Below are 22,890 nucleotides of genomic sequence, written 5' to 3' on the forward strand. Positions count from 1 at the left end.
GAGAGGAACACCTGAAAATTCAGAGTGTTACCCTTTATGAAATTTAACTGTTAATCCACAAAGCTATCTCAGGAAGAACATTTTGTTCTAACTCTCCAAAATGAATACATCTTATTTGACTTTACAGGGTTTCTTCTTTTTTTTTTAAGGTCTTTGCAATTATTATTATTATTTTTTTTATTGTACTTTAGATGAAGGTTTACAGAACAAATTAGCTTCTCATTGAACAGTTATTACACATGTTGTTTTACGACATTGGTTAACAACGCCACGACATGTCAACACTCTCCCTTCTCGACCTTGGATTCCCTATTACCCGCTTTCCTGTTCCCTCCTGCCTTCTAGTTTACAGGGTTTCTTCTGTTGTTCAGGGGATACCTGGTCCTTTTCCTTTAATTCACATTCTGTTTGCTTTCTCCTGAGACTTCAATCTTAATTACTCAGACTCCCAATCCCTGTCTTAATTTCCTACATGTCACTATCCAGTTTTAAAATCATCTATCCAGTCTTTAATATATCACAGTTATGGGATAGAGGCTTTGAAATCACTTTCAATCGGGGTGGGGAGGGTTGTTTTTTCCTTCTCATTTTGTGGCGGCAGTCCCTGGATACTGTTGCTGCTTTCACCAAGGGAGCTAACTGAAGAAAGCAGCAGAATACATTAAATTGATACAAATCTTCTTTCCTAATGAAGTGGAAACTACTATCTTGTCTGTTTTTTGAAATAATAGATTAGATTTTCCTCCCAAATTACATATTTGAAAGAAATATAATTGATATTAGCCATGAATACATAAAATAAGTTGTACACTCAACAATTAACTCAAAGATTTTATGAATTAGGAAACTATTGTCTTGACACCAATGTACCACATAAATAGTATCATGCTGCTGTGCCTGCTTACTTTCAGAAATAAAGGGAGATTATCATTCATTTGAAAAAAAATTAATGCTTGTTTTGGCAGCACAAACACTGAAATTGAGAACGATACAGAGAAGATGAGCATGGCCCCTGCGCAAGGGTGACAGGCAAATTCACGAAGCCTTCCATATTTACCATGTATATGAAACTAAACGGGCACACCAGCCCAGGGGCAAGGACAAGAAGGCAGGAGGGGACAGGAAAGCTGAATGAACGGAAATGGGGGAACCCAAGGTTGAGAAGGGGAGAGTGTTGACACGTCACAGGCTTGGAAACCAACGTCTCAAAACAATATGTGTATTAACCGCTTAATGAGAAACTAACTTGCTCTGAAACTTTCACCTAAAGCACACACACACACGCAAAATAAAGAAAAGCAGTAAAAACATTCATAGGTAGTAATCTATTATATTAATTAGTCATAAAAATGGAAAATAAATTAGGGGAGTGGGGAGATGGAAAGAGCCAAAAAACAATCTGAAAAACTGCAATCTATCACTAGGACCAGATGGTATTCACCAGAGACTTCAGAGGTACCCGAGCCGCTCACAAAACACGCCGCTTATCATTAAAAAGAAGTACTACAGCAGAAGGCTAAACTCCTCTGAAATATGGATGAGGGTGACCTTGGACGTTATCAGCTGTGCTAAACCAGAATAAAGGAATTTTTTTTTATGTATGTAAGTTTTTAATGAGAGAATTACAGTGATAAACCAGCATCTCCCCTTTCTGGTTTATAGGACTAAACGTCACTTCAATTAATGTATTAACATTTTAAAAGGGTGTTTTATTTTGCATCTATAAATGATATTTTATAAATATATTATTCCAAAGACATACAATCCCCCACCCCCAAAATGATTTAGGGTCTTGTTTGAAAATTTTTAGAAGATTTGTACAAAATCTGAAACTTAATTAGGAGTATCTGGTAAACCTTGCCATGGACACCCCCCCACCCAAAAAAAATCAGAGTTGCAGGAGTATATGGCCATTTTAGGAGTCCTGGTGGTATAATGGTTAAGCATGTGGCTGCTAACTGAAAGGTCTGTGGTTCAAACCCACCAGCAGCTCCTCGGGGGGAAAAGACCTGGCGATCTGCTCCTATAAAGTTTACAGCCTATGAAATCCCATGGGGCAGTTCTACTCTGTCCTATAGGGTTGTTATGAGTTGAAATCAACTTGACGGCACACAGCAACGACAACATGGCAGCTTTTAATCACGGAAAACAAATCAACTGCGAAACTTCTTAGAAATAATTAGGAAAAGCTTGACTTAAAATTTTATTTCCATCTAGAAAATAAAAAAAATGTAAAAGTGCAAGTTTCCACATTACCAAGTCAAGTGTCCCTCAATGACTAGACTTTACCCTCAATCTGGGCATCTTAGATTATTCTTCTAATATGGGACTCACACCTGAGGAGTGGTTATAAGTTAGAAAGGAAAAAGAAAACCTTTCCCTGCCTCTGTGGTTGAGCAGCAACGGGAAATTAAATTAGTGGACCAGGCAATGGTGAGTCCTGAATAAGAAATGCTTTCATTTTGGGCTTTTCCTGTAAGCATAAAGAAAGCATTGCTGGTTCTTGAACTGGAAGGTGGTATGATGAGGTACCATTTTAGAAAGACTTACTTAGAGTGGCAGTCAGTTTAGCATGCAAAAGGACCAAGTTCTATCGAAAAGAGTCACCTAACTACCTTCCTCACTCTGCATCCATCCTTACATTAAGACTGTCAGAAGAATGTTTCTACGCAGCACATCTGATTTGTTATTACTCACCCACCTAAAACACTCTCATCATCCAGGGGGTAATCCAAGTTCTTCTGCATGGCCAACAAGGTCCTTTTTATTAGCCCTTTTGTTACTATTGGTGTAACTGTACAGCAGCTACCCCTTATAACTTCAGACCTCATAAAAATAGGTAGTACCTTATTCTGGTTCTAATGCATTTAGCATCAAGGTGGGTCTCTTTTGAAATGCATGCAGCTCTGCGGACAGGAGTTGGAGCCTCATTGTTGCGTAGGTTGAACATTCTATTAAGTGATGCTTCCTGGATGTGTTAGTTTTGTAAACTTTTGCTTTTTTCTTTCCTTTATTTCTGCGAGAAAAGGCTTTCCAAGCCGTGGTGGCACAGTGGTTAAGAACTGGGCTGCTAATCAAAAGGCCAGCAGTTTGAATCTAGCAGCCGCTCCTTAGAAACCCTATGAGGCAGTTCTACTCTGTTCTACAGGGTCGCTATGAGTCAGGAATTGACTCAATGGCAACAGGTTTGGAATGGGTTTTATGTGATAGTTAGGGAGCCCTGATGGGTTTGTTTTGGTTTGCCTGTGTCATATTTGGAAAATCAGAGATTCCCCATGTAACCTAAAGGAAAGGCACTCGCAATAAACCATCTATTTAGTTCTTATTGGTATACTTTCATTCCACAGACTGGTGGCACCACAGCACCACTCACCTCATTGAAGGCTTGTACTACCAGATCATATATCTCAAAATTCATTAACTCGTATCAAAAATTTTAAATTCACCTTTGAATCGGCATGTCATAATTAGTGAAAACACACAGCATCAAAAATTAAGAAAAACAAAGATCTACTAACAAAAGGTTTGAAGCTCTTGTCCACTTCTCTAGCCTTGTCCCATACTCCACCGCTTCATTTTGTTGTTGTTAGGTGCCATCGAGTCGGTTCCGACTCATAGTGACCCTATGCACAACAGAATGAAACTCTGCCTGGTCCTCCACCATCCTCACAATCATTATGCTTGAGCCCATTGTTACAGCCACTGTGTCAATCCACCTCGTTGAGGGTCTCCCCCTTTTCTGCTGACCCTGTACTTTGCCAAGCATGGCATCCTCCTCCAGAGACTTGTCCCTCCTGGCAACATGTCCAAAGTATGTAAGACGCAGTCTCGCCATCCTTACTTCTAAGGAGCATTCTGGTTGTACTTCTTCCAAGGCAGATTTATCCTTTCTTCTGGCAGTCCATGGTATAGTCAATATTCTTCCACAACACCACAATTCAAAGGCATCAATTCTTCTTTGGTCTTCCTTATTCATTGTCCAGCTTTCACATGCATATGATGGAACTGTAAATATCATAGCTTGGGTCAGGCGCACCTTATACTTCAAGGTGACATCTTTGCTCTTCAATACTTTAAAGAGGTCCTTTGCAGCAGATTTACCCAATGCACTGCAACTTTTGATTTCTTGACTGCTGCTCCCATGGGTACTGATTGTAGATCCAAGCAAAATGAAATCCTTGACAACTTCAATCTTTTCTCCGTTTACCACGATGTTACTCATTGGTCCAGTTGTGAGGATTTTTGTTTTCTTTATTTTGAGGTGCAATCCATACTGAAAGCTGTGGTCTTTGATCTTCATTAGTAACTGCTTCAAGTCCTCTTCACTTTCAGCAAGAAAGGCTGTGTCATCTGCATAACGCAGGTTGTTAATAAGTCTTCCTCCAATCGTGATGCCCCGTTCTTCTTCGTGTAGTCCGGCTTCTCGGATTACTTGCTCAGCATACAGATTGCATAGGTATGGTGAAAGAATACAACCCTGGCGCATACCTTTCCTGACTTTAAACCAATCAGTATCCTCTTGTTCTGTTCAAACAACTGCCTTTTGATCTATGTAAGGTTCCTCATGAGCACAATTAAGTGTTCTGGAATTCCCATTCTTTGCAACGTTATCCATAATTTGTTAAGATCCACGTAGTTAATAAAACACAGGTAAACATCCTTCTGGTATTCTCTGCTTTCAGCCAGGATCCATCTGACATCAGCAGTGATATCCCTGGTTCCACATCCTCTTCTGAATCCAGCCTGAATTTCTGGCAGTTCCCTGTTGATATACTGTGGCAGCCGTTTTTGAATGATCTTCAGCAAAATTCTGCTTGTGTGTGATATTAATGATATTGTTCTATAATTTCCACATTCGGTTGGATCACCTTTCTTGGGAACAGGCATAAATATAGATCTCTTCCAGTCAGTTGGCCAGGAAGCTGTCTTCCACACTTCTTGGCATAGGCGAGTGAGCACCTCCAGCACTGCATCCATTTGTTGAAACATCTCAATTGATATTTCATCAATTCCTGGAGCCTTGTTTTTTTGCCAATGCCTTCAGAGCAGCTGTGACTTCTTCCTTCAGTACCATCAGTTCCTGATCACATGCTACGTCTTGAAATGGTTGAACATTGACCAATGCTTTTTGGTATAATGACTCTGTGTATGCTTCCATTTTGTTTTGATGCTTCCTGAGTCATTTAATATTTTCCCCATAGAATCCTTCACTATTGCAACTCAAGGCTTAAATTTTTTCTTCAGTTCTCTCAGCTTGAGAAATACCGAGTGTTCTTCCCTTTTGGTTTCCATCTCCGGCTCTTTGCACATGTCATTATAATACTTTACTTTGTCTTCTCAAACCACCCTTTGAAATCTTCTGTTCAGTTCTTTTACTTCATCAGTTCTTCCTTTTGCTTTAGCTGCTCGACGTTCGAGAGCAAGTTTCAGAGTCTTCTCCGACATCCACCTTGGTCTTTTCTTTCCTGCCTTTTCAATGACCTCTTGCTTTCTTCATGTATGATGTCCTCGATGTCATTCCACAACTCGTCTGGTCTTTGGTCACCGGTGTTCAATGCGTCAAATCTATTCTTCAGATGCTCTCTAAATTCAGGTGGGATATACTCAAGGTGATATTTTGGCTCTTGTGGACTTGCTCTGATTTTCTTCAGTTTGAGCTTGAACTTGAATATGAACAACTGATGGTCTGTTCCACGGTCGGCCCCTGGCCTTATTCTGACTAATGATACTGAGCTGTTCCATCATCTCTTTCCACAGATGTAGTCAATTTGATTTCTGTGTGTTCCATCTGGTGGGGTCCATGTAGTCACCATTTATGTTGGTGAAAGAAGGTATTTATAATGAAGTTGCTGTTGGTCTTGCAAAATTCTATCATTTGATCTGCTTCTATCACCAAGGCCATATTTTCCAACTAGTGATCCTTCTTAGTTTCCAACTTTCACATTAAAATCACCAGTAATTATCAATGCATCTTGATTGCATGTCTGATCAATTTCAGACTGCAGCAGCTGATAAAAATCTTCTATTTCTTCATCTTTGGCCCTAGTGGTTGGTGCAGCAGCTGATAAAAATCTTCTATTTCTTCATCTTTGGCCCTAGTGGTTGGTGCGTATATTTGAATGACAGTCCTATTAACTGGTCTTCCTTGTAGGCATACGGATATTATCCTATCACTGACAGCGTTGTACTTCAGGATAGATCTTGAAACATTCTTTTTGATGATGAATGCAACACCATTCCTCTTCAAGCTGTCATTCCCAGTACACTATATGATTGTCAGATTCAAAATGGCCAATACCAGTCCATTTCAGTTCACTAATGCCTGGGATATTGATGTTTATGCGTTCCATTTCATTTTTCACGATTTCTAATTTTCCTAGATTCATACTTCGTACATTCCAGGTTCCAATTATTAATGGATGTTTGCAGCTGTTTCTTCTCATTTTGAGTCATGCCATATCAGCAAATGAAGGTCCCGAAAGCTTGACTCCATCCACGTCATTAAGGTCGACTCTCCTTTGAAGAGGCAGCACTTCCCCAGTCGTCTTTTGAGTGCCTTCCAACCTGGGGGGCTTATCTTCCAGCACTACATCAGACAGTGTTCCCCTGCTATTCATAAGGTTTTCACTGCCCAATTTCCTTCCCAAGTAGACCGCTGGGTCCTTCTTCCTAGTCTGTCTTAGTCTGGAAGCTCAGCTGAAACCTGTCCTCCACAGGTGACCCTGCTGGTATCTGAATACTGGTGGCATAGCTTTCAGCATCACAGCAACAAGCAAGCCCCCAGAGCACAACAAACTGACAGACACATGGGGGCACTTCATTTTAGGCTCTGGTAATATGCACGTATAGGGCATCTTCAAACCTTTCCTCTGTCAAGAAGGCCTATCCCTTCCCTGACCACTTGGCAAAGACCTCTGCCCAGGTACTCCCTCCTTGTGAGCTCTACCCTGTCCTCCTAAACAGGTTAGTAGCAAAAAGGATGGAGTTCTCCAGTGACTTTGATAGGATCTTTTTATTGCACTTTTGCATTATTTCCTGTACCAGACAGATGGCTCCTTCAGGGGAGAAACTTTGTCTTGTTCTTTTTGGTACCTTTAGGGCCTCACATATAATTAAAAAAAAAAAAAAAATAGTGTTCAATAAATGCTTGCTGAAACTGAGAGCTTGAGAAGATCAAGGGTGTCTTTTTTCCTGCAGAGAACTGTTTGTAGGCACTCTTAGCTTTTAAGTAGGGAGATGGTACTAACTGCTTTTTGAGTCCGCTTGGCTCAAAGCTATGAAACACCCACAGCCACATAAACAAGGGCTGAGAGCACCAGGTACTTCTTAATTCTTATAGGTTGGTTATTATATCTGGTATTTTGTTCCATGTGATCTCGTACTACTTCTCTCTGAAGCCTGAATCTTAGAGCAGAGTTTCTAAAATATTCCCGGTGGGTATCTTGCTCTTTTTTTGCATTGTTGTTTTTATGCAGGCTGATACTCTAGACTTGTTATTGTTGTTGTTAGCTACCATCCAGTCGGCTCCTGACTCATGGAGACCCCAAGTCCAACAGAATCAAATGCTGCCTAGCTTTTTTCCATCCCCATGATCTGTTGCAGATAGGACTGATTTCACAGGGTTTTCATTTGCTGATTTTCTAAAGTAGATTACCAGGCCCTTCTGTCTAGTCTTATTCTGGAAGCTTCACTGAAACCTGTCCACCATGGGTAACTCTGCTGGTATTTGAAATACTGGTGGCATAGCTTCCAGCATCATGGCAACATGCAAGCCACCACAGTATGATAAAATGACAGATGGGTAGCAGCATCCTGGATTAGGGTAGGCCCTAAAGCCAATGTTGGGTGTCCTCATAAGAAACAGAAAAGGAGAAGACAAATAGAGGGTCATAGGAGAAAAGGCCACGTGAAGACTGAAGCAAAGAATGGAATGACAGTGCCACCAGAAGGCGACAAGAGGCAAGGAAGGATTCTCCCCAACAGGCTCTGCAGGACGCGTGGCACTTTCACTTAGGAGTTCTGACCTTCCAAACTGCAAGAGAATACATTTCTGTTGTTTTAAGTCAGAATTTGTTACGGCGGCCCTAGGAAACTAATGCAGAATACATCAGCTGAACTGTTAGAATGAAAAATTTGTCTCTCTACAATCAGGTAATAGGATACTCCTGGGTAAGTCCATAGCATAATATAATTAAGGCTACAAAGAAGTATATAGCTAATTCAGCCTAGGGTTCAGGTATGCCTTTACACAGAAAGTACTATTTAAGCCGTGGTTTGAAGTAGGAGTGTAACTTTACAAAAAGTGAAAGGGGGGGTATATATTTATAATTCAGGTTACAGTATTTATGAAGTGTAACTTATAAAGGATATAACTTTTGCTAAAATTAGACAAGATGCCTATCAGTACATGAAAACGTGTTTAAATTTCCTCAAGTATGAGCGAATTCCACAGCTGATCCATTCCAAGGATCAGCTAACACTGATAAAGTTATTGTATCTGATAACTACCCATACCTAAGATTCATTCAGAATTTGATTCATCAATGTACTGCCACAAGGGATAAAAAAAAAAAAAAAAATAGCCACAAGGGATAGTAAACCAAAAATCAAACCCATTGCCTTAGAGTTGATTCCGACCCATAGCGACCCTATAGGACAGAGAACTGCCCCACAGGGTTTCCAAGGAGCGGCTGGTGGATTTGAACCGCAAACCTTCTGGTCTGCAGCCGTAGCTCTGAGCTACCGAGCCACCAGGGCTCCACGAGGGGTAGTAGCAAATGTGTAATTTCAGAAAAAGATAACAAGACAGATAGTAATCCAGCTGCTGCACTTGTAAATTGCTTCCTAAATCAGTCCGCTTTGAAACCACATTTAATGAAAGTGGAAATGCTGAAAAAATGGAGATTTGCCATTTGGCTCTGAATACTCTAAATAGAGGTGAATGGCAATGGCTCCATTAATCACTTCTAAGCTGTTTTAAAACATCTTTCATTAAAAAATTCCTCTATACCACACAAGTTGTGGATTTTACACCAAAGAGATATCTGTATTCATCATTTCATTAAGAAACTCTGATATTTCTGAAACGGATGCCACGCACAGCTAAAAAAATTGCAACTAAACCTAAGTTTTTGAAGCCAATGAAAGCTGAGGAAGGAATGTGGATTAAATTTTTATAACATTAAATAATGCATTAAATGGCTATGGTTAACTGACTTAATAGGAAGCACAGGCTTGAGTAGTAGAGAAGAGTAGACTAGAAACTGGTTATTTAGGAACATTTTCCTTTTTTATTGTTTCAGTGTTGAAATCCTAATTCAAACGTACTAAGGAAGACATACTAAAATAAAGAAAAGACACTGATTTGAAGAGCAAATATTCTATTTTGTGCTAAAGTGGCAGGTTTTTGTTTACACAAATATTTATTTCAATGACACTGTGGACACTCACAAAAGGGCTCTGGTTTCCTGAATACAAAAGAGAAAAAAAAAAAAATGCTCCTGAACAGACATCACATCTCCCTGAGGCAGAACAGATAACGTTTGTTGTGTTTGGTTTTACCCTGTGCTTTTACCCCACTACCCTATACTTCCTTTCCTCCCACTAAGGGCATCAGGTAAAATAAGAGAGCTATAAAGACAAATAACAATAGTTATTATTATAGACACAGGGTGAATGATCCCTTCAAGGAGATGTTTACAAATAGAACTGCTTGGGATGTCTAAGCTCTTAGCAAATACCATCTGTTTAAGGGCGAGATGACCCTGATTAGCATTTCCCAAATCAAATTCCATGGAACACTAGCATCTCATGAAATGTTAATAGGTGCTACTCGAGAAAAAGCTGGTATACTTAAGTATAAGGGAAACTGAAACATTTATCTCCAGGACAGTCATAAAAATTAGCAGACTAAAGTCCTGAAGGAAGAAAGCTACAAAATTTCATTTCATCCAGTATTTGCAAATTACTTGATCAGGAAATTTCTTTTGTGTAAAATAAAAAGGTATTGTTCCTTTTTGCCTTATAATTCTATGAAGTCCTGGGATACTGTCCCTAAAAACATAAACAGCATACTAAATTGACCTTGGCCCTGCCTACTTTTGTCACATAGGTGAACAGAAACAATGAGAACACAAACTGTGTGAAAACATCTCAAAAGTCTGACAGCAAAGAGACGGATTTCTTTTCAGTGTGTTACCTACAAGGGTTTTAAAATCATTTAGTCTCTAAGAACTTGAAAATCCGCATAGTCAGATCTACTCTGGTTTTCACACAAAGAAAGCAAAATAGGATTGGCATTTATTTACAGAAACAACTATAACTGATACCGAAAAAGATCATATTAAACAGAGGTAAAATTATTAACATTATAATTTGTTATGTCAATAAACTCTAAGACGTTTCACAAAGATAAAGATCAAGAAAAGATCTTTCTCTTCAGTATCAAATTCCATGTAGTCTAGGGGTCATGAAAAAGAAAGGGTGTTATCACCTTCTCCTTGAGAATTATATTGCAACTGGCTGATTATTCAGGATTAATGAGCTCAGGGTTAGGAGTTCAGTGACCACATGAGCAACTGTAATGACTTCCCTGGTTCTAAAGCCCTGCCAATACCGCCAATGAGCACGGCAGGGGTCTCTAAGCCCACCCACAGTCTTGGCTCTGTTCCTGCTCCAAGCCAGTGGGTCTGCCTGAACTCAGTTTTGTTGGTCTCATCTCCACGTGGTTCTGAGATTCCAGTCACTGGGCCCATGACTGCCTTTTTGGAACCAAATCTCAACTTGTTTTTTTCTACTACCCTGATTCCATATTGTCTGACTTGAGGCCCCACCCAGAATCCATGTGCCTCTAAACTGTTTTTCTAAGGCCTTTTAATAACTTGAGTCCTGTGCTTAAAGTCCAGTTTATTTGTGGTCAGGTCCCTGCTACCAGATCTCTTAACCTGTCTGTTCTCTAATTGATGCCCGTCCTTATCAACTCTAAGGTGTTCTCTGTCTGCAGTCCTGCTGAGTCGTTATCATAATAGAGCCCAAGCAGAAGCCAACCTATCAAAGACAGAATCTTCATATATAACCTGCTCTGTCCCAGTATATTTCTAGGAACTTCCTTCTAGGAGTGAGCTATCACCTGGCTCCATTAACAGGAGGATACTATTAAAGTCAACCTGGGTCTTCATTATCTCTTGTGACGGGCCTTGGTTGCACAGTGGTTAAAGCATTTGGCTGCTAAATGAAGGGTCAGGGTTTGAATCCACCAGCTGCTCTGCAGGAGAGAGATGCAGCAGTCAGCTTCTGTAAAGATTTCCAGCCTTGGAAACCCTATGGAGCAGTTCTACTCTGTCCTATAGCATAGCTGTGAGTCGGTTTATCTCTTGCTTGGGCAGGTAAGTACATATGCCTCCTGACTCAACTTTCTCTCTTCAGTGCTTTGCTACCTGATTAAACTTTGATCTCGTCATTCCATTCCCTCAAACCCCAGCCTACAGAATCAAGTTCTAACATTTGAGACTATATGATCTGGCTTCAGTTTATCTTTCCAAATTTCTTTTCCACTGCTCCCACTTAGCTCCCATTTTCTCTAGACAAACTGAATTAGCTTGACACTCTCTGTATATGCCCTTGGTTTTTCTACCATTCCCTCCCTTTGCCTAGGCCTAGAATACTTTTTCTTCATTTCTGGACATTCCAATCCTATTCAACTTCAAGTCCCAGTACCACTTGCTGGGAATAATCTTTCTTCCTCAACTTTGGATCTATATCACTCTGATGGTCCTTAGCACTTTGTAGCTTGCAATATAATTATTTATGTCCTTCATCTTCCCTGGGGGCCTGGTGGTACAGTGGTTAAGTGTTTGGCTGCTAACCAAAGGCTGGCAGTTCAAATCCACCAGCTGCTCCCTGGAAACACTATGGGGCATTTACTCTGCCCTACAGAGTTGCTATGAGTAGGAATTGACTCCAAGGCAACGGGTTTGGTCTGGGTTTTGGTTTCTATCTTCCCTATTAGATTGTTAAGATCCTTGATGGCAAGACCTCTGTTGTTTTCATCTTTGTGTTCTATAGCCTCTAGCACAGAAACCTGCACATAGCAGATGCAGAGTGAAACAATCGTCAGTTGGTTTAATAACTCAGATTTGCATTATTTATTTCAATTAGAGGAGCCCTGTTTTTTTTTGGTGGTGTAGTGGTTAAGTGCTGGGCAGCTAATCGAAAGGTCAGCAATTCGAACCCACCAGCTGCTCCATGGAAAAAAGATGTGGCAGTCTGCTTCTGTAAAGATTATAGCCTTGGAAACCCTATGGGGTAGTTCTACTCTGTTTTATAGAGTTACTATGAGTTGGAATTGACTCGACAGAAGTAGGTTTGGTTTTTGGTTTTATTACAAATGGAAAGGAGAAGGGCTGAAGTGAGATGGATGTGTCCTAATGATATACCCATACTCCTTGGAGTAAGGGATCCTAAAAAAAAAAAAAAAAAAAAAGGGATCCTAGGAGTCACTTATTTCAGTGTCTTTCAAGTTTTCTGACTTCATACACCTGATGAATGACACTCACATGCATGCAACTGAACCAACTGAGGATTGGTTCACCCTCCATCTACTATGTGCAAGCTTCTGTGCTAGATGCTACAGAATAAAAAGATGAAAACAACAGAGGTCTTGCCATCAAGGGTCTTATGGTCTAATGGGGAGGAAGAAACCAGGGATACACCCAGGCTTTTTAAAAACTTTTTACACAGACTCTATAAATTATGTATAATGTGGGCTCCCTAGCAGTTGAAAGGATGTTAATATAATCTAATGTCCTAATTTACAAATTAGGAAATCTTGCCCATGAGTGCAAAAGACTTCTCTACAACCACAATGTCAGTCAGAAGCAGAAGGTGCATTAAAACCCATGTTTTAATCCTTGTCCAATGAGTTTTCCATTAAACCACACTGTCTGTGATCACTGCTACTGGAAAAGTAACTTAAAGTCTCAGTACCAGGAGGTCATTAGCATTATTTTTCTTCAGGAGTGGGTGCATATTTACAAAGCTTCCAAAAGTCATTCATAAACTAGTTTGTAAGAAATCAGACTCTTTGCTTCTTAGCTTCCTTCTCTATTCCTCCCTTACTCCATAGTGAAAATTCAGTTGTTTGGTGCTTTAATGAAGATGGCTTGATTGATGTTATGTTACTGTTCAACAACAGTTCCTGCTATTAATTGCTTTATAATGGTAATTACAATTAGTGGGTACAAGATATTTTCCTTTCTAATTGGCTATTACTGGTGAATAGCAGCTTGTTACATAACAGAAGACCATGTTAAGTAAACACAATTACAATTCTTAGGGCTTTACTCTTAGAAAACAAATCTCTCTAAGTATTTAGGTTAAAAAAAAATTTGAAAAGGCAGGGCCTCTGTAATTACTTGGGAGAGGGGAGGGTTTACCTTTCAGTTAAGAAATAAGCAGGAAATGAAGACAGCGTTAGAGAAACCAGGAGACTGACATTTCCTTTCTTTTAAAAGAAACACATTTATTTTATTTCATTTTTGGCTTTAACAAAGAGAAATTTATTTCTTCACAGTAAAGTAGGCTAAAAGTCCAAATTCAGGGCGTTGGCTCCAGAGGAAGGCTTTCTCTGTCTGTTGGCTCTGGAGGAAGGTCCTTGTCCTCAATCTTCCCCTGGTGGAGGAGGAGCATCTTAGGTGTGGGGACTCTGGGTCCAAAGGACATGCTCTGGCCCTGACACTGCTTTCTTTGTGGTATGAGGTCCCCCACTTTCTGCTTGCCTCCCTTTCTTTTGTTTCTTTTGAGAGATAAAAGGTGGTACAGCCCACACCCCAGGGAAACTCCCTTTACATTAGATCAGGGATGTGACCTGGGTAAGGGTGGTGTTACAATCCCACCCTAATCATTTTTAACATAAAATCACAATCACAAAATGGAGGACAACCACACAATGCTGGAAATCGTGTCCCAGCCAAATTGATACACACATTTTTGGGGGGACATAATTCAACCCACGACAAAGGGGAATAATGATTGAATGTTTGCTTCAAAATTGCCCCCAATAAAATTTTTATCATCTTACAATGGGAAGAGATTTCTACACGACAGAAACCCCAAAATCTTTAAAGAGTGATACATACGAATACATCGAAATTTCAATTCCAACACAATGAACTTTAAAATATTCTACCTAGCAAATAGATTATCTTAATTTAGTATATATTTTTATCAAAGTAATATATGCCCAAAATTTTGTTATTAAAAACAGTAGTCCCCTGATCCCTTTCTACATTTCCTGTTCTCCAGAGATAACCACTTTGAACTCATGTAACTAATTATCTGGCTTTTTCTCTTTTTAATAAGTATTGTTACACCCTGATTTTCCGGTTTCCTCTCCAGGTCCTACACAGTGGAGTGTAAGAGGAAAACTTTTGTAAACACATTTATTTTAGTATGCTTAGCTTCTCAGTCAATGCTTACACATCACAGATTCAAACATCCACTTCTTGCCACATTAAAATATAGAAAAAAAAAAAGGGTACTCTCCAATTAGTGCTGATAAGATAGGAATGACGAGCCCCACCAGCTACACTGAAATGTCCTCAGGGATGCGGCTAAAGGTCCTTCTTCGTGCCCCACACTGACCTTCACCACTCAACAAACACCAAATGCCATCACAGCATGGCACTGTCCCAGAGAATGGGGTGACCCAAAGGTATATGTGACAGAGTCCCTATCCTTAAAGGGTTTAACCAAAATCAAACCCATTGCTGTTGAATTAGGAATTTGCCTTGATTCCAGCTGTAATATTTCTTGATTTGTCTGTAATCATTTTTAAAGTCATATTCAGACTTCTGTATTAGCAGCAGTAGCAGCTGTCATAATAGTAACGAAGAGGTTATTATGACTTGCTCAAGGTCACACAGTTTTTAACTGACAGCTACGTTTGAATCCAGTTCATTCAATTCCAAAGACTAAATTTGAATCCATTACTGCCTCTTGTGACAGACCTTCATCATTAAATCATTCTTCTCTATGAGTGCTTTCACATGCACTGCCTCCCTTAACCTCATAATGATATTGGGAAGGTAATTATCAGCACCAGTTTTCCGATGAAACTGAAGCTCAGAAAGGTTCAATGAGTCTTCCCAAGTCCACAATGTTACAAAGCAGCAAAGTCAGGATTGGAATCCAGGTCTTCTGACTCCTATTCCAGTTTTTCCTTCCACATATTCTATTTATTCAAAATATTGGTTATACATGGAGAGAGCCTACTAGTACCCCACATTCTTATATCACTTAAAATATTCTCCCACTTCTCAACTGTTGCTCCCTCCTCCCCCACAACCAATGAAGCAAAGGTTGCAATCCTGTTTAATTCTAGAAAACTTTACTCAGTTCCTAGTGCTAAAGGTGGCACTTAACCCCAGTATGGATTGAATTGTATCCCCCCAAAATATGTGTTGTAAATCCAAACCCTAAACCTAGGCAGTTTTAGTGCAGGGTATGTCTTAAATCAATCTCTTCTGAGATATAAAAGAGCAGACTGAGCAAGCAGCCAAACGTGCAAGCAGAGATGGGAGAAGATAAATGCCACACCATATGAGATCTCTAAGCAACCAAGAAATAGAAGCTGAAAAGAGATAAGGACTTTCCTCTAGAGCTGAAAGAGACAGAAAGCCTCCCCTAGAGCCAGTGTCCTGATTTTAGACTTCTAGCCTCCTGAGCTTTAAGAAGATAAATTTCTGTTCATTAAAGCCACCCTCTTGTGGTATTTCTATTACAGCAGCACTACATAACTAATAAACAAAGAGGGTGGGTTGAGAGCCAGAAGAACGACCAGTCAAGTTTATCACCACTTCTGAAAAAAGCTGCCCTGCTTACCTTTGGGTCAGTAAGGTCAGAAGAACACACTTGTTTCAGCAAGAGATGGGCAAGTTTTTAAGGCACTGTCAGTCAACTGCCAATTCATTCAGAGTCTGATGAGCTTATCAAATAAATAGCAAATGGAACCCTAACTCTGTGCCAAAGTTCTCCAATAATAGCTAGTAGAAGCACTGAAAGGCCAAATTGCTGAAGATGGTAGTTAATATACACTGCTTGTTCCTATACACCTAAGGATTTATGTTTAGAAGGAAGTATGATTCCCGTTATATGAATCTGATTGACATGACCTTTATAATTTTTCAAGATGGAAGTGTGAGAATGTATGTAGTGGGAGGCAGTGCTATTCCTTTGCAAGAACGGGAAGTCCATATTGACACAATAAGAAGTGTATGTAAGTTCACTGTCTGACACTGAAACCCAATGGTGTTGAGCTGATTCTGATTCATAGCAATCCTACGGGACAGAGTAGAACTGCCCTATAGGGTTACCAAGGAGCTGCTGGTAGATTCGAACCGCCAAACTTTTGGTTAGCAGCCTTAGCTCTTAACCACTGTACCACCAGGACTTACACGTAAGTGTCCACCAAATCCTTCAACAGAAACCTAGTCTTGATGTGGAAAAGACCCATTAAGGTTGTAGCTCTCAAAATCATCACCTGTGTCATCTCTGACATATACGCCAAAGATGTGCCTATACCTATGACTGAAATTAACAGTCATCATTTTTGAAGACCAGGCTTCTATATCTCTCATCTCACCTAATCATTACAACATCCCAACAAAACAAGTATTATCCATTTTGCAGATAAGAAACTGAGGTTCAAAGACTGACTTGTTTGTAGCTGGTAAGTAACCAGGATTTGATCCTAAGTTGGCCTGACTTCAAAATGTACACTTTCCACTATACCATATTGCCTTAGTTTTAGAAGATATTTATGTTTAAGGAAAATCTGTTTCAGGTATCATCCAATGGAATTTAGTTACTATGAGACATTGTTACAACAGTGCAGGCAGCTGGAGAAAAAAAAAAAAAGCCCTTTCAGTTACTTTATAAGCATGTGCAAGCTACTCTTTGTATCAGTTTCCTCATATAGAAATAGTTTCCTCATATGTAAATAAAAAGTTTCCTCATAAGTAAATATATTGTCTACCTCAGGGGTGTTGTGAGGACAAAATGAAACAAGATATGTAAAAGTATTGAAACAGTATCTGGGACAGTTAGTGTTCAAGAAAGATTGGCTATCATCAGCATCTTTGTTATTATACCATTTCCTCTTAATATCCTACAGGCTGGGTCCCATGTGTTTGTTACAGGAAAATAAGGAGATGTTTTGAAGGAGGCCCCTTCAGAACCTTACATCAAACCCCAAAAGACTAGGTTTCTATAATTCTTTTTCTTCCATGACATCCTATGGGCTGTACTTGCAAGGCCACCCAGTATACAAGGTCACCAGAGTGTCTTGCTGACTCAGTGTTTGTGTGAAGGTGGGGAGCTGGGATTGAGGAGGGCAGCACTGTGTAGGGGTGAGAAAAGACGCAAAATATAAAGAGCTTTCAGAGCACATAGTTGCAATACTAGTAGGCAGCACCTACCGACACTCTGACAACCCCCAAATTCCAGGAATGCATTGGCAGCATAAGCAATTATCGCTTACACATTCCTAAGTCTCCCCTGGGTTACTCCACATGGCCCAGAAATTTGGATTGCTTCCTCACTAAATACAGAATCAGAGCAGGCAGTATTATGCTTCAATTAAACCTATCTTCATATCGAAAGCAATTATTATTTACTGAGGTTCAACTTTATAACAGGAAATATGCTAGATTTTCATAAATACATAGCTCGATGAAATAATTGCAATAACTGCAAGTTATGTATTATATCTATACTTTCATAAACGTGGCAGTGCATACAACAAATTTGTTTCACAGCTACTAAGTGTCAGAATCAAATTTTAAATAGTCTTTAATGTAGGGTCTAGCCCTTTTTCTACTGTCATGCCAATGACAGAACTTAATGCTAGTCTGCGGATATAAGGTAACGGCCATACAGATGATGGAAGACAGGATTCAAGGTCTAGGTGGCAGGGGATTAGGTTACAGGTTCAAAGTTAGAAAGGCCAGATCTGAAATATTTTTTGAAAAAAATTTAATCATTATCTAAACAATATTACAGTGTTATTAAAAAAAAGTCTGGAAAACTATGCTAAAATGCTAACTATGATTACCTCTGGCAGAGTATCATTTTCCACAAACAAAAAACATCTATTTAATTTTTTATTTTACTTAAATTCCTCTGCTTAAAATAGCAGTCATTCTAAGTATTTTGAATGAAACTCAGATTCCAAGCATTAAACTGTTACAGTGTGTTTACTACCTGCAGCTCTGATAAGCACTAGCTGTATAAAAGTAAAACAAGACAACTCTTGCCCTCAAGCAGTTCACAGTCTACTGGGGTACACAAAGCTTCCAACAAATAACTAGCTACAGTCTAGCATGGTAAAAGCAATAATGGAGATATGGGAAGGGAAGCAGGATGGCTGAAGATGAGGCTACAAAGGCAGACTTGCACCTTAAATGTCACACCAAGAATTTGGACCTAATTATACATGCACTGGAGTTACACTGAAGATTTTTGGTGGAAAATCATAAATATATTTACATTTTAGAATGTGGATTAAAAGAGGGAAAATCAAGAATGAGGGGGATCAATAGGAAGGTTCTGCAATTGTCCAGGCTGGAATTCAGCTCTGGTCAAACATTATTGGACATTGGTAATGTGCCAAGAACACATCAAACTAAACCCAACCTACTGCCATGTGAGTCAATTCTGGCTCATAGTGACCATGGTTTTGGTCCTCCAAAGTGTGGTCTGGGGAGTGGGGTGTGTGGGCACAGATAGGTGATTTCCTAGTGATGTTGAGGGTTACAATGAGAATGGTGGCAGCAGAGATAAAGAGAAGGAACAAATTCAAAAGATATTTCAGGCACAGAAAAATAAAGCTTGGTAACTGATCAAATTCAGGACCCGAGGGCAAGATAAGGATCAAGGATGCTTCCTAGGTTTCAGGCTTAGGCTTGATGTCCTTAATCAAAATAGGGAATACAAGAATGAGGAGCTGACACCACCTGCTACCCTTCTCCATTTCTTCTAGAGACCCATGTCATGAATGAGACAAGGTCTCCAGAGGAAATGCATTATAAATCCAAAGTAGCATTATCATGACCATCATCTTTTGGGCATGCATCTGGAGGGAAAAAAGTTGACTTTATCAGCATATTACAATACATATGGAGGTGCCTGTTAACATTATCAGAAGAAATCACCTCAGTGATTTAGGAGGAAAAAACTTTCTAAAAGCACTGTTAATTAATAACTGTAGATGTCTTACCTCACTGCCTTCTAACTCAAAACATCCAAAGAAGAAACACCAACAACACACTCCCAAATGTGACAGATGCTGAGTCGATTTACTATCTGTTCTTAATTTTAGAAGGATAATATGAAATTCTAGTTACTGTTCAAATGTACAGAGAGCAGTGTGATTGAAGACTTGACCTGAGATCCAATCAATTCAGGGACCTTCCTGGGGAGGGATGGAGCCTCAGGAAGTGGGCAACACAGTGGTCTTGGCGAAGGTGCTGCACCTGCCTGCCCACTGCCCAGGGGCTCATTCTAGCAGAGATCTTGGAGAATTCCAAGGATTTATATAAAAAAGGCTCCCTAGTCTCCTCTGCCACCGGATATTAAACACACAGATTGACATTTTAATTAGGAATAGAGGAAAACCTCTTAAAAAGACAGTTCTCAAGAAATTAAAAAGGTATGATTTTACAGGGAAAGACACTGGACTTGATAACCTAAGCAGCTTCCTAACTCTCTTATACGTATACATATGTACGTACATGCTTTTAATATAATTATTACCATCTAAAATTTATCATACTTTGCGAGCTCTGAAAAGAATTTCCATAAAGTCATAGAATGATAAATAGGTTATTAAGGGGGATTTCAAATTACAACTTTACGTTTTAAGAACCAGCTGCTATGGAGTTGATTCTGACTCACGGCAACCCCATCAATTACCAAGCTCTCCGCTGGTTGCTACAAGTCAGTGTCAATATGGAGAAGTTCTGATCCAGGCAGAGGCCTTTATCTTTTATGTCAGATACTCCAAATTCTCTCTTGCTCAAATAATTTTGTTGAAACAAACTGGAATTTAAAGTTAAGTTTTTTCTATCAGTTATTCAATTCAATCTGATAGTCATTTAAGCACTGGTTCTGAATTCATAATATCCTCACAGTTAGTGAGGCTATGAGGAAGAGGGCACTCTTGTACACTACTGGTGGGAATGTATACTGATACCTCTTAAGAGGAAAATCTAGCATCTATCAAAATTTTAAATGTGCATCACCTCTGACTCGGCAATTCCTCCTCAAGAAACACACACTCACTAGGCAAGGATATGTATAGAGCTGTTCACTGCAACGTCTTTGAAAAATCAAAGTCAACCTATATGATTGTTAATAGAGGAATGGTTAAAGTAGGGCACATTCGTATCATGGAATACGATGGGTGCAGTCCTTAAAAAGAATGTAACAGCAATGGTATTAATATGAAAGAGCGTTTATGATAGATTATTGAGAAAAAGGGGAAGGTTGGAGATCCTTAAACTTACAGAGGATGATCCCTTTTTATTAAAAAAAAAAAAAAAAAAATCAAACCAGACAAACGCATGTCATAGAGAAGTATGTCAGAAAGGATACACATCAAACCTTTAACACTTGTTATTTGGGGAGTGGGACTATGTGGTGGAGAAACTTTGAGTTTTTACTGTACATACCTCTGAAAGGTTTGAAATGTTTATAATGAAAACTTTTATACTTTTAAAATAATCAATGCTTTAAAAAATGTTCTACAATGTTTCTGAAAGGCATATCCAATTTTCTTTTTTATGAGTAAATCTGTGAGATAAATTCATCAGACTTTATTTCTAGATCTTAAACTACTAGCCCGCCAGAACTTCCAGAATCTTGAAAATCTTAATAGTTCGTTTTGTTACTATGGGATAACAAATACATGGCCAACAGAAATGGGTACCAAAGAACTCAATAATTGTCTAGGATATGGATATAATTCAATATTTAACTCAGGTGTCTTATCGAAGATTTACATCTTGGATGGAGTTACTGAAAAAAAGTTATTTCAGAGCTAAAGAGTCCCACTGATGGGAAGTGGGGAGAAATTGCACTTAATTCTCTGTGGTGCGGGAAATAAAATTTAAGACTAATTGTCAGTGTAACCAGAAAGCAAAAACGAAGAGACGAACAAAGAAACCTCAACAGGAACTGAAAACCAGATTTAAGCCCCCAACTTTGTCCATCAGAAAAAGACAACTTGTGCTAAATGACACATATACTAATGGCAAAAACGGAGGGGGGCGGCGACAGACTACAGGTAAAAAGACAATCCAAGTGCAGTTTTCAAAGTTTGGTGTTGGATCTCCACAGTGACAAATGGCTCAGAGTATAATGTGAATATCAGATACAGAAAAGTACGTGTGATGATTTTCATAACCCTTTTCAAATTTTCTCTGAAGCCAAGAGCACAAATTACCACTTCCTTTCCTCCTCCTCTAAGGATCCCGCCTGGGAAGATGTCCCAGGCTCCACAGTCAATTCTGGAAAACAGTCAATGGGCGGAGGAGAGAGCCTGAGACACACACTTTCTCTTCTGAGGCCGCTATAGCCAGCAGCGGGACAAAACTGCAGAGCGGCGAGCAGAGCGACCAGTCGGCTACTGGAAACCCACCCAAACTCAAATCAAACACACCTCCCAAGGCCAAACCAAGGCGAAGGCGGGATACTGGCAAGGAAAAAAAGGAAAAGGAGCTGCTAATCTCAGGGCTATAATCACACACACGTGAGCCTGACCTGACCACAACCATTCAAGAGACAACGCAAAGCGGGGAGCTCCGAACAGGAAGACTGAAGTCCGGAAAACTTCCCTGGCTGTGCAGAAGGCCAACCCATCCCCTTTCCTCCGTCCCCCCGCCGCCCCAGCACTGCCACTCTCGCCGGGCCCCCTAGCGCCCAGGTGGCCTCGGAGCCGGTGGGCCGCGGGGTCGCACCAGCGAACGGCTGCACTCCCGGTTAGGGGGAAAGGAATAAAAACCACTCACACCCCAGGGGCACCAAACTCACCCTGAAAACCAACATCCTCGACTCCGCTGTGGCTGCCATCGCCGCCCTCCTCCCCTCCGGCAGCAGCCCCCTGGGTCTCGGGAGCAGCCATTACCCAGCCGAGAAGAAACGGGAGGCCTACGGCCCGGGGAGGGGCATGCGGGGACCAATGGAAACGCAGCCGAAGGCGAACTCGCCATCAACGCAGCCTTACCTCCGCGCCCAAGCGGCGCCGTCACGCTCTGAGCCAATAGGACGCGGCGAGAGGAACCTAATTCCCGCCCCTAGCTGCCAAGCCACGCCCCTTTCCGGGATGGAGCCCCGAGGACTACAATTCCCAGCGTGCCTCGGGGCGCGAGGATGGGCGGGCTGGACAAGGCGCTGGCGGGCGGGGTGAGCCCGAGAGTGCCCCGGCGTGTTCCCTTAGTTCAGTGAATCAGAACAATGACTGCGCCGCCGGGTTCTGGAGAACGCGTCCGACGACTGTGAGCAGCCGCTGCCGGGAGCGCGGCGGGCGGCGCAGACTCAGCGGCGCGGTGTCAACGCCTGGCTCGGGAGCCTCCAGCGCAGACCCTGCCCAGCGCCCGCCACCCGCGCGGAGCCGACGGGCTCTAGCGCTGCAGCCGCTACCCGGGTGCGGTGCATTGTTGTGAGCAGGAGACGGGGCGAGGGGAGTACAAAGCCTGAAGACCCCGGAGCCCCTTTAGCCATGTGGATACCTACGGAGCACGAGAAATACGGCGTGGGTGAGTCTCCGCGGGGCCAACTTTTATCCCTCTCTGGCTCAAGCGGGTGCGCATTTCGCGTCCTTGTCCCCGCGCCGCT

At 40.8% G+C, this 22,890-nt stretch overlaps 2 protein-coding genes and 1 non-coding gene across 6 annotated transcripts in view; 2 read left to right on the forward strand and 1 right to left on the reverse strand.

Annotated features, from left to right (window-relative positions):
- The window catches only part of ZNF277 (zinc finger protein 277), a 120,108-nt gene extending 97,828 nt beyond the window's left edge, over nt 1–22,280 (reverse strand). The window contains exon 1 of one of the 2 annotated variants that reach the window (XM_023544558.2): nt 22,087–22,280. In XM_023544558.2, coding sequence (XP_023400326.1) covers nt 22,087–22,265 — 179 coding nt within the window. In that variant the 5' untranslated portion in view covers nt 22,266–22,280. The remainder of the gene's footprint in view (nt 1–22,086) is intronic. The other variant, XM_010587358.3, reaches the window with a different exon arrangement.
- On the forward strand, nt 950–1,057 carry LOC111749784 (U6 spliceosomal RNA). Its single transcript, XR_002784977.1, has one exon. It is a non-coding gene; the product is annotated as a U6 spliceosomal RNA (small nuclear RNA).
- A 226-nt stretch (nt 22,281–22,506) lies between the features above and the next one.
- Nucleotides 22,507–22,890, forward strand: part of DOCK4 (dedicator of cytokinesis 4) — a 488,016-nt gene continuing 487,632 nt past the window's right edge. For 2 of the 3 annotated variants that reach the window (XM_064289799.1, XM_064289800.1), the window contains exon 1: nt 22,507–22,811. Coding sequence is in view for 1 of the 3 variants with exons in the window: in XM_064289801.1 (XP_064145871.1) it covers nt 22,775–22,811 (37 nt within the window). In the remaining 2 variants the exon portion in view is untranslated. The remainder of the gene's footprint in view (nt 22,812–22,890) is intronic. The other variant, XM_064289801.1, reaches the window with a different exon arrangement.

Source organism: Loxodonta africana, chromosome 8, assembly GCF_030014295.1.
Source record: "Loxodonta africana isolate mLoxAfr1 chromosome 8, mLoxAfr1.hap2, whole genome shotgun sequence".
Taxonomy (NCBI): Eukaryota; Metazoa; Chordata; class Mammalia; order Proboscidea; family Elephantidae; genus Loxodonta; species Loxodonta africana.